General features: G+C 36.8%; 1 protein-coding gene across 1 annotated transcript in view; it reads right to left on the bottom strand.

The window, feature by feature from the left end:
- Positions 1-13,057, bottom strand: part of gbe1b (glucan (1,4-alpha-), branching enzyme 1b) — a 96,078-nt gene that overhangs the window by 25,045 nt on the left and 57,976 nt on the right. The window contains exon 13 of the mRNA XM_017416439.2: positions 4,929-5,113. Within this exon, the coding sequence (XP_017271928.1) occupies positions 4,929-5,113 (185 nt within the window). The remainder of the gene's footprint in view (positions 1-4,928; positions 5,114-13,057) is intronic.

Consider the following 13,057-nt stretch of genomic DNA (forward strand, 5'->3'; position numbering starts at 1 on the left):
ATTTAAACCCTTATTATGGGGCACCTTATATCAGGGGACGGCAGATATCCAAACAGACCGAGACGCATTCCCACATCAAATTTCAGGTGGCACTCATCAGCAGAAACCAGCGGCCCAGGGTGGTGTGCAAGGCAGACGCTGTCAGCTTCAGACAGCACACGATAAAGGCACCACTCTCTCCTGCGGAGCAATCTGCTGCTAACGTGTCATTAGCAGAGATTATCAATGTCACCCAACCCCCTATTTTTGGTGCCTTGTTCCCCAAGCCAATTTCAGTGCGGCATATTCACGGCTGAGCAAGATGATAAGCAGCCCTGCAACTGGACCGGCAGAGTTGATGGAGGTTAAGAAATGAGCTGACAGTCTGGAGTCAGTCCATTTCTCCAAGAGCTCTGAAGTAATGCCAACTTCCTCTGGCTGGCAGGAACTGCTTTGGAATTGCAAAACAAATTTAACCTGCATCCATCAAGTTGTAGTCAAACGTGTTTGCACAGTCCAGTTTTACTTAACTAAAATCTAAAACCAACCAACCCAGATGTTCACATCAGCGTGGTTATATTTAGAATCTCTTGATGTTTGCCTGAAATATCCAAATAATGAAATACTTTTCAACTGTGCACCAGCAGCAACGGCCTCATGAGATCTAAACATATGGTTCCCTGATATCAAAGCAGTGGCTTCTAGTCTGAAGTCAGGTCTGAGAGTCTGCCGAGTTTCTGTTTCTGTCACCGCCTGCAGCATGACACTGACCTGAAACCGTTCAGTCAAGCTCAGCCAGGGAGGGAGAGCAGGGTAAACCCCTATTTGTGAAGTCAGCACTCACACTGAAAATATTCTTTCAAAAAATTGTTCAAAACATATCTACTACTCCTTTTTTTTCTTCACTGCAACTTGCATTCAATAAGCTGCAGGTGCACTCAGTTTGCAAAAAAAAGGAACAAAAAAAGTTTTTATTGCCCAACAATAAGGCAATATTGTTTCCTCGCCTGTGTGTGTTTGTTTGTCTGTATCGTTAGCAAAATATCTCATGAATCAGTGGATGGATTTTAATGAAACTCTCTGAAAGTAATTATTAATCGGACATTTACAACTAATTATATTTTAAAACAAACCCAATTCAAGACGGCTGTCACAACTAGGAAAAGTCAAACATGGCTATCACATTAAGTTAAACTTTGGTGTGGTAGTAGCTGAGCATCATCCTCAACAGATACTCAAAGTGTTACACATTGTTCAGTATTTATGCTTTAAATGTTGGCATCAACACGGTCTGTCTGTTACCAAAATATTTTCTAAAGCACTGGACAGATTTGAACAAAACTTACAGAAAATAATCATTTAATGTAAATCTACAACTGATTGACTTCTGGGAGTCACCCCAAATCAAGATGGCCACAACAGCTAATCAAACTTAGGCAATATTACATAATAATACACACAATGTAATTTACAAAGGCTAACCAAAATGGATGTAACTCCATTTGGTCTTAGTTTAAAACTCCGGCACGAAAGGCGGCAGGTAATTTGCATTCTTTCAAGTTCGGCCGGAGCTTCAAATTTCAAATTAATTTTACAAATTAAATTATAATGCTGATTATATACAATGCTCTTTGCTTGCATTTAATTTTCCTGATATCACTTCCCTTTGTTACATGTCAAATGATTGATTTGCTGACAGGAGCTTTCGTTTATTTTCAGTTTGGTCTTCAGAAGCTTTGCTGTTTCCAGAAATCAAACAATTTCCCAAACAAATTCTCACCATGTTTCCATTTTCACAAAGTTCATTTGCGCCCGAGACAATAAGGAAAACTGCTGACAAATCGCCTTGTGCTTCTCATTTCAACTACAAAATGTCCTTGGATCATCCCGGCTCAGTGAAATATTGAACGAGCCGAGCTACAGAATATATCTAATAAGTGCAATTACCTTGGCAATGTCATTGATAAGCTCTGAAGAGGATTCAGACTTCTCAGGTTATTACAGCAGAATCTCTGAACATTATTGGCATTATCTGTGAATGATGTTCAACAAAGTCTCTTTCTGATAATGCATAAGTTCCTGAATAGGTGAGCAGGACTTTTTTTCAGTTGCTTCTGTGCAGAAGGACTAATAGTCCAGGAGGGTCAGCCACAGAAGCCACTGGAACTGAAAATTTATCTCCTGCTATAATTTGATATTTAAATAATTTACTGAAAATCTTATGTGTATCTTAAGTGAAACTGCCGGTTTCAGTCCAAGTTTCTTTAGTTTGAGGCTCCTGCCTTATATCCTTTCTCACAGTACCTGGATGATTAAATCTTAATGTTTCAGGCTAATACTTTATAAATGGGTAAAATTTTTAGGGATTCATGGCTACTCTTACTGAGCCTGACACTTCATTTTAAAAAAAAAACAAGTTGTTAATCCTTTCAGTAACTCCATACTGTGGTATGTTTTGAGGACATACCGTGAGTGAAACAAAGACCTAATACTATAGCTGAGCTTTCCTCCACCTGTGCAATCCCACTAAAATTAGAAACATCTTGTCCTAAAATGATGCACAAAAACTGGCCCACGCATTAATCACGTCTTGGCTGAACTACTGTAATTCTTTCTTTAAAAAAGTTTTTTTTGATCTAAAATGCTGCTGCAGGAGTTATAATGAGAGTTAGGAGGAGAGATCACATCCTATCCATCCTTGGGTTTCCTGAATTATCCCTTAGTTCTGGTGTTATAGGCTTAGACTACAGGACAAACTGACCAGTTTTCCTCACTCTGGTGCCGTCTTTACTCCCTCTACCCTCCATGTTTGTAATTGTAATTATTGCTGTCATAAACCTGTGTTTTTCTTTGCTTTTCTTGCTATAGAAGCTACACCTGGACCAGTCCTTCTGTGTTGGTCAGAGTCTCTGTCCGGTCCTCTGTAACCCTAGCTTGTCGAAGCAGATGTCTGCCCATCAGGGCCTGGTTCTGCTGGTGGTTCCTTCCTGTTAACAGGGAGTCATTTCTTTCCACTGTCACTGACATGATAGTCAGGATGGGGGTTGTGGCAAAGTCAAGATTTGCTGGCTTCCTAGGATAGACAACTTTTACTAATTAGCATTTCATAATGTATGGTATGTAAATGTATTATAATAGAAATGGCTTTCCTCTAATTGGATTTAAATCTGGATCTGAAATGGATTTATAATTTGGCCTTGTTTTTTTTTTTTGTATAGTGCCCTGAGATGATTTTTATTGGAACTGGCACTATAGAAATAAACTGAATTGGATTGAATTGCCAACTTGAAATTAAGCTACACAAATGACAGTCACAGAATTAAACTCAAAGACTTTCATACATAACAAACTAAAGAAACCAGTCCTGTCAAGCTTCAGGGTGGAGCGAATCTTTCAGGGCTGCCAATCAGAACAAAGATTTGTCTAACAGTAGCTTTCAACAACACATTATTAACTGTGAATTAATGTAGTCAAGTGAAAGGTTCTTATTATCTGTGTACACTTGTTTCACTTCAGTTTGGTGTGACAGCCCCTATAAATGTCTGACTCTAATTTCTGAGCTGCTCCTCAAGCATCTGTACATTTGTCTTTCTGTGCTCCTAAAACGCATTTTTGTGTTGTGTTATGTTAACCCCGATCTGCACCGTTTGAATGCAAATATAAAACACTGCATCTGGAGCAAAACGGTATAAAATATTTTGCATAATGTGAATATGCTAAAGATGTTAATTTTTGTTGATTATTACTTATTATATATGAACTGACATACATTAAAGAAAATAAACTAAATTGAACTCACTAATTTTCATGCAGTCTAAAAGAAGCCAAAATCAAATCCTTTAGGCTTCTTCTATATTGCTGAGGTGTTTATAAAAAGAGCCAATGTTAAGAATTATCTTTGTGATGTATATGGTCCTCCTACCCCCACAGTGCTTTACACACAAAAGAACCTAATGACAATTGCACACATAACACTGCCACTGTATAAACCGACAAATTCTTTTTTTAAACACACGATTTGACTGTATAATTTACATAAATGCTATAATTAGATGTCGTTTTGAAGGTATATTGCAGGGCTGTCAATTGCTGTATAATTTCACATTAAAAGCACAGCGACAGCCAAGAAAAACAGCCTCCAGTGTGTAGCAGGTCAGCACTAGTGGCAGACTTATTTGTCTTTCTTGCCAGTAGCATCCTCTGGGAACAAGATTCTCCATCATTTCCCCAAAAGGCACCCATTTTTCCCTGCCTTACTGTCCCATTTACTTCTACAGGGTGTGGAATTCCCCAGTAAGTCAGATTGCACTTTTAACTGACAAATTCAGAAATTCTTACAGGCATATGTATAATAATGCTTTGCAGTAGTTCTCCCATTCTGCTGCTTTTGCCAGTCAGCAGGTCAGCATGTTAACACAAGGAGGTGGAGTAGCTTTAATCTGAGAACAAATTCCCAGAGATATGTGGGATGGTTCATTTGAATCAATTACAACCACTCGCTTCTAATCCCTGTCAATTTACAGTAGCTACACTTCCCATTTATATTATCTCATCAGTTTACTGCAAAACTCTCACGAGGAAAAAAACAAGTACAGTATATTATTTCAATTGCAAGTGAAGACAGAAACTCAAGAAAGAGCTGTTACTGTTCAACCTGACAGCAGCCAGGAAAAAAACAAGGCGTTTCAAAAATGAGCACCATTTATGGGGCTTTTATTTCTGTTGGAGATCCGAACAGATGTGTGGACAAATGAGGCCAGAAGTTGTGTTCGTCCTTGGAGAAATGATCTTTAATGAGCTGAGGATTTGTTTTAAAAAACGGAAAGTATTTCAGAATAAACCGAATAACGTGTGATTAAAAATACTGGTGTAATATTATATTTCTCAAGTCATTTCCTTATTGAGTTTTTGCCCAAAGCTTGTGTAAAGTAAGTGTGTGCTGTTCTTACAGGTGGGGCTGCCAGCCAGCCGTACTTGTCTTCGGTGCGGTTCATGTCCCGGTCAAAGGCGTTGAGCTGACTGTAGCGGAGGTGATCCATATCCAGCAGGTTAAACTGCCGCCGGGCGTAGTGGTAACTCTGATTGTTGCCTTCTCTGGGGAAATCCAGCCACTCAGGATGGCCAAACTCATTTCCTGCAACACAGAGAGTGTTATTAAAGAATGTACATAATGAAGGGAAAGGCACACTGTCTTTGAATTAGCATACTCCATCATGTCATGCTTTATGAGGTTCTTTTTCCTCTGAGGTTTTGTGAAATTTTTAACAAGACAAAAAAGAAGAAGAGGGAAAAAAGAAAGAAAGAGATCAAACACGCAAAAGTCACCGGCAGTCTTCAACCTTTTTATCACTCCAGAGGATTGTACGTGCATAATAAAACAGAGCCGCAATGTTCCAGCAGAACTGTGACAAGTTCTTGTGACTTAAGATCCTGTCATTTCATGAATAAAAGCTACAAACAAAATCAAAAGTAAGAACACTGCACATGTAAATCCTATGCCTTTTATACTAGTTTCACTTTTAACAACATACTGCTGAATTAACAGGTCAGTACCCATGTATGTATACTGTAATAATTTATATCTTATTTTTCTTAAAGTAAGCAAACTTCAGGACATTAATAAACATTAGAAGACTGTACAGAAAACTACTGTTTAAGTTAAAAAAAGCACAAAATAAGGTTCGTAGAACTCATCCTACTAATAATTAAAAACTATACTGTTATCCTGTTTAGTTTCTTCAGTACTTCCACATATGTTGTGCTATTGTAACTATTACATATTATAAGTAGGATTTTAGTATTTGTAACTTTTATGCATTTTGAATTATTTACCTTTATTTACAGAGACTTTTTGAGATCTCTTCAATGTTTTCAAATCATTGGTCTCTTTAAAATATACCTTAGCATCCTTGCTCTGTTTTGTCTTTTTGAGCTAACTGTAGCTTTTAGCTATTGTTTTGCTTATTTTATCCGTTAACAATTTAATTACCACATTTTAGCAAAGTTATTTAGCATTTAGCATTCACGTTGTATTTTTGCAGAAAATGTTGTTTCTCTAATTTAAAGTAACATTTATTAATACAGCACTTTTCAGCAACAAGGCGACTCAAAGTAAGTGTGTGCTCAAATTATAATTTCTACCTTTTATCAAACCTAAGTTAGATTATAAAAAAATTGAAAAGTTAATTAAAGAGGAGAAACTGTTACTATGACGACTAAAGGTTTCAGGACTAGTATCAATATTCCACAAAGCTGCATGCATACTGTAGACGTGTATGAAACAACATCCCTGATGCTACCATCCTGTCATGCGAGGAGATGAGATAATGAATCCGTCACCAAATGTCATGACAACATCATAAAACAATAGCTGGCATAATTGAATTCCCAGCGGAGAAACAAACAGACAATAGATGTAGGAAGATGCAACCACAGTAAATAAATAAATTAAAAATCAAGAAATAAAAAAAAAAGAATAAGAGCAATTGGATGAAATGGAACCGATGGCGACTGACAGCAAATTCTAATGAAAAACATTATGGAGGTGTTAAAGAAAGTGGTAAACAATAAGAATTGGACTGCCAACAGAACAAACTCACTGCAGCACTTGCCTCAAAATTAGGATAGCAAAAACACAAAGAAGAGACAGACATGAGGAGGAAGAGAGAGAATATGGAAGAAGGAAGACAGAGATCCTCTTCTTGTGACATCTGCATGAATAAGAAACCTCCCACACAACATGACACATGGAGAATTCCACCTCAACGCCAGAAGTTAAAAAGCTGACGTTCTTTCCCATAACCCAGAGGAGGATGTGCATGTTACAGTTTTTAATTGCTGTACTAATATATTTAACATAAAAACAAACCAGAAGACCCACAACCACAAGCGACATTTAAAACTTCACTTCTTTTGGCAGATTCTTATACAGCCATTTTATTTTAAAGGGACCAAATAGATAAAACTTTAAAAGCTAAGCAAAGTGGCTTTGTAAAACATATATGCAGTAAATTTTTATAAAGTAGTTATAGGCAATGACCTAAAGAAGAGGAACAAAACCCCTTCAGAGCGACATCTCCCTGGTTAATCTCCTGACCTGCATCCCCGTATCACAAACAACTAAAAATGGGCTCATACTTTTATTATTCATTGTAACTCTTGTTTGCTTTTTGTGGCAGCATGAATCTGCACATTAAACTTTACACAAATGTATGATTACTTTTTTGAGAGATGATAGTTTGAAATCACAAACAGTAAAAGGAAGATGGAAATCAAGTACAGCAGGAAAAACATCTAACTACATACCATCTTAGCATTTTGCAGCTCTCAAGTTTTAGTTATGAGACCTAATTAAAACAAACAAAAACACAAAAAAGTATTTTTATCAGGACTTACAATATGGTAAATATAGCCTCAAAAGAACAACTGAACAAAACTCACTGGTCAGCCACAACAATAAAACCACTGACAGGTAAATGGAGTAACACTGCTCGTCTTAGTAAAATGCAACGTTCTGCTGGGAAAACCAACATTCTGGCATCCACACAAATGTTACTTTGACATTTGCCAACTGCCTTGACATTTCTGCAGACCAATCACACCGCCCACACGGCAACAGCACTTTGCTACAGTCGCAGCCTCCCTCAGCAGATGATCACTGGGTTCAACGAAAACCTTTCAGGGATGCCAAGAGGACATGGCAAAGTCTCCGATATTCACATTAACTACACACTTCCTAAATTTCATTCTGATGAGCTCCGATCAGTGACCAGCAAGCCCAATATACTGTATGTAGGCCCAAAAATTCACAAGATCAGGAGTATTTGTTGATACCATCCCTGTTCTTAGTTCAAGACACCTTCAGAAGTTCTTTGTGTCCTAACTGGCTAGTCCCGTCTTTGCATCTCAAAGAAAATGTACTGTATTTTCAATGAACGTTAACAATAATTTGTCCAATCAGTCTGTTATCATTTGTCTAAAGAAAAAAAAATCTAAAATGTACATGTGTAAAACTAAAAACGGTACACAGTGACTAATTCTACGAAAATCAAGAGGTTAATCAGTTGAATGCTGCTAATTAAATTCACTTGATTAACTGATCATCAGTAAGTGTGAGCACCTCTAAAACAGAACGTTTGTCATTTTGCTCATCTGAAGATTCCTGCTTTGTGCTCACACAATGTCATGGAAGAAAGACACCAAACATTATTTTCTACTAAAAGTATTTTCTTTAAACTGTCCATCAATCTGGAAAATGTTACAAGACTGTTTCCAACTATTGAGTCCATCATTCCAGAATAATAAAAATTATTTAGAAAAACAAAAATATTTAGGATGGATACACTGCAACTCAGTTTTGCTGTTGTCTTTTGAGCCATGCTGCAAATAATCAATTAATGTGCAAAGGTCTAAGAAAAGAAGAATCTGCATTTGTTTGTAGCTTAGAAAAATGTGGAAGATAGGTGTGTGCACTTCTGTACAACTCTACAATAAATGAAGTTTATAAAATATAAACACAGGCACACACAATAGTTAATATTCTTTGAGTGTATACACAATTTTAGTCATGAAACTACACGTGCTTCTATGCATCTGGCCTCTTATATCTTTAGACCTTTAAAAACAATAAATGAGCCTTTTCAGACACCTTATTTTATAGTCCAAATTAGCTTCCCTTTCTTCTCAACAGTCACACCACTGAACTGATAAAAAAAAACTATAGTAAGAAAGGTTGGCAACTAATGCATGTTCGACAGAAAGGGTTGAACTAAGTGATGTCATGCACTGATTAATCTTAGCCACATCTGGAACATTCATTTGGACCAACACAGTTCTATGGAAATGGCTTCGATGCAGATAAAGCTGTGACAGACAAGCCCAAGGTAGTGGAGGAAATTGTTGGAAGTCAGTGGTACAACGGGCATATCTGTGCTCTGCACGGTATATCAGGAGGTCAGAGGCTTACTATGTGACTGTTTTACAATGTTGATAGGCTGGATGTGTGATATGACCACTGCATTTTGGCCAGAGCAAGCACAACCCCCATCTGACTGATTTATCTAGCAAATTTTAATCTTTTGGAATTTACTGCAGTCTGCAGAGTCTTTTTGTAAATACCTGTCTGGTAACGACTATTGGCCGAGTCTATAAAATGTTGTTTTGTATTGAAAAATGAAATTATAGAAAACTTTATCCTGTTTACATCGTCAGCCCACTCGACAAGCTTCCCTCAAGAAAAGAAACATTTTTTTGTGTTGAATAAATCCAGTCAGAGTAAGCATCATATTCAATGGATTCAGGCGGCTTTTACATCTACCATGAAAAGGAGAGCGGCATAATAGAATATTCTCAAACACTGTGCTAGACACTCTACTCTTTAAGTCCTACCTAAAGAATTACCTCAGGGAACTTTCTAGAGAAAAAAGAAAAAAGAAAAATCACACTCAGATGAGGTGTTTAATGCATATTTTATTATTTTAGTGTATCTACCATCAGGTTGGCTTGTAAACATCTACAGTACCTTTGAGCTCCTACATTTCCCAGTCTTACTTTCAACACGCCCAAGAGAAATGGTCTCTCTGTGTTGCACTGAGTTGCATTCAGTCAGTGAAGAAGTTCCAAAAAAGGCTTTGTACAACCAATGCACTGTTCAACCTGTAGAAAAAGGGTAATCAAAAAGGCTGCTGTACTTTACATTCCACTGATGACACGTCAACCAAGGAGCAAACCACGAAAGCATTACATGGGTATTCAAGCATGGCCGCTTCTATAAAAGCTGTCCAGGTTCTGTCCAGTTGTGACGCAATCCAGAGCAACGTTTCAGCATGTGGTGTATTCACACTTGCAAATTTATCATGAAAGATGATGCATTATTGAGAATTCTCAATAAGAAATTCTAGCCCTACTGACCCAAACAAATGTTATGGCTTTCCTGCACATTTTACAACTCATTTCTTATAGTAATCTGACTTTTAGCCATAGTAGCAGCATCACTTGAAGGGAGGAAAAGTTAAATCTGACACATACAAACACAGGAAAAGCTAAAACCACCTGAAAAGTAGCTAAAAGCTAAACTTAGCAAAACAGTAAACAGGAATAAAAAGTAGCAAAACAGTAGCTAAAATTTAAAACTAGCAAACTGGTAGCTCAAAACTAAAACTAACAGAACAGTAGTTAAAAGTTAAATTATAACAGTAGCTGAAAACTAAAAATGAAGCAAGTACACACGTTTTTCAAGGATTTGAAGAAATCTAAGCATTTCTATAAGGAAAGAAAAATGTAATTACAACAAAGTTAAATCTTTTAAAAAGTATAAAAGTTACAAGTACCAACAGTCATTGCCATAATGTCCTGAATGTTTTGATACCCATACAGCTGAAACAGCTAAAGTAGTTAGAGTCTAAAAACATACAGGAGAAAGAAAAGCCAGGAAAACAAAAGTGTGAATGCCGATTCAGTATTCACACAGTGATAGCGTTGCTATATGAGGACTTCTACACAGATATTCCTGGTCTCTAGAAGATTGAGCTTTGAGACTTTGGTCATTCAGTGGCTCTTCTTGTGACACTACTGTTGCCTTACGTGTCACAGTTTTCCCAAAAGTCTCTGATGAATTGAGTGCTGCAAGTGTTTGTTACACATCTGAAGATGCTCTGACTGCACTATTTTCTGGACCAAAATGTAATGTCTCCATTATAACCTGTTTAACGTCTGACATTCTCATTGGTTTCATGATGTGATACAAAAATTCACCAACGTCCCTTAAAAAGGTTTGTGGGGTCTGTGCCCGCGGGACGTACTGTATACAGCTAAAAGCTCAGTGAAGCATTACTACTCATCTCATGATCATAATCATCTCAGCAACTGAATTCAACCATATTGCAACAGTAGATGATTTGGGTGTCTTTGTCTCATTATTTATGACAAAAAGTCATTTTTGGTTTGAACTGCTTTTTTAAGCAATTATAGACGAGTAAGCACAATTTCATTTGCTGTCAGTTTCTAAAAGATATTCTCTTTTGAGTTCCTTCCTCTGGGCTCATTCAGAACTCCTGACACAGAACAGGTCACTGAAGTGTTCAATAAACGAGCTACCTGTCAGTCAGTGTTATTTTATACTTGTAGTTCTTGGTTTGTTTGTAATAAATCAATGTGAACTCTTAAAAGACCAGAACCAAAGGAAACACTTGATATATTTTCTATTTTCATTTAGAATGAGACTACTCAAGAAAAGATAAAATATAAAACATATAAAGAAGTGATTTCCCCTTGCTGACCTGAATCAGCTCAGCATTATTTGAATGTCATCTTCTGTCTAAGACCCAACCTGCAAACATATTTTGAGGCCACCAGCACACAGCAAAATCTCTCCAGTATTGGTAAATTATTTTTTGTTACTGTATAAAGAAATACGATTCAGTCTTTAACAAAATACTAGACTTTACACAACAGTCTGATGTGGACTTTTCCACTAATGAATCCATCCTTATTGTATCAATTTTCTCACAGTGTGTGCCATATGGAGGGCACCTTCACATGCAGATTATGATATGCCAACACACAGAAAGCTATGCACAATTCAATTAATGTACAAAAACACAAGGGTTAGAGAGACAGAGGAAGTATATATATAGTCTTGCCAATCTGTGCCCAAGACACAAAGCTGAGATAAAGGTCAGGATTCTGATAAACAGCTCTTAAAAAAGCTACACTTCATTAAAAGCACAAGTGCATTGGCTTCTTTGCCCGTTTCAGTTTTCAGATGTATTTTTTAAAGTCTAGCAGAGATGATTGCTTCCCTTTAGAAGATGATTCAGCAACCCGTGGAAGCCTCTGACTCTTCTTTTGATTTTAGCTTTAAAGAAATACATCCGACACACCTCCATTAGGTAATCATTTCCACCTTCTCTACAATAACACGCCACGGTTCCTCCCATATGCCTGCATTAATCACCATGATAATCACCTTCTTCTGCCTGCCCAGAGCTAAAATACACCAGATAGCAAATTCTGTTCAGGAATAATCTGTGATGGATCCTCACCCTGAAAAACGCATAAATAAAACTGTCATTAGGACATCACAGGCATTGTTATCTGACATGCAACACTGGAGTGTTTTAGTGTGATATGGAAGGATTGTTTTGTGATCATTAAAAGATCATTTTACCTTTGTTACACATATCAACAGCAAGTGGATTTGACAAGAGTGATCTGTATAGTTAGATTATCTAACCATTTTTAAGCAAGTTGTAGAAGAAACAGTATGTCACCACATAATTACTGCAGAACATCAAGTCACAGTCGGTTTACGTGCAAGAATTAAGTGATCATTTTTATTACCTGCAGGTTTTGTTCCTTTCAGAACAGGTTTTAGGTGGCTAACCTGAGGGTTCATTTCAAACCTTCATAATCTGACTGCTTTTTTTACTGCAAAAATTGAGTTATATTTAGTATTTTTATAGAGCTCTGAAATATTTAAATACAAAATAATTTACTGATAGAAGCAATGACCAAAACCACAAACAAACAGTGACCAAACAGTCAGGCTTTAATGTAAATAAATATTGTAGTCTGTTAGGTGTCTTCCTATTCACAGATGTTTCAAGCTGTTGGACAGCAATTTTGGGATATTTAGCTTTAAAATATGAGCTTAAATTAATATTTAGAAAAATAAATTATTAACAAACCTATAAATAATTAAAACTGTGAATACTTAACAAAATACCACCACTCAAAATGCTTTTTTAAAATAATCATTAAGATTGAATCAGCTGAGACTCAAAACACTGCCCCCTAATGGTTCTAGGCAGTACTGCAATTTTCACTGGTTCTTGTGTGCAAGAATTAGAACACAACTGAGGGCAGATTTAGAAATGAGATTTAATGTGGTCATTTAGAAAACTTCTGTGACATCAGCCTTTTTATTATCTGTTACCGAAGATCAGAGGCAATTTTGATTGTGTGTGTGTTTATTTGTCTGTAGCGGTAGCAAAATATCTCATAAACCAGCAGACAGATTTTAATGAAACTCCTAGAAAATCACTGGCTGTACCACTAAACTCATTATGTTTAAAATGAA

The sequence above is a fragment of the Kryptolebias marmoratus genome, linkage group LG2 (genome assembly GCF_001649575.2).
Source record: "Kryptolebias marmoratus isolate JLee-2015 linkage group LG2, ASM164957v2, whole genome shotgun sequence".
Lineage (NCBI taxonomy): Eukaryota > Metazoa > Chordata > Actinopteri > Cyprinodontiformes > Rivulidae > Kryptolebias > Kryptolebias marmoratus.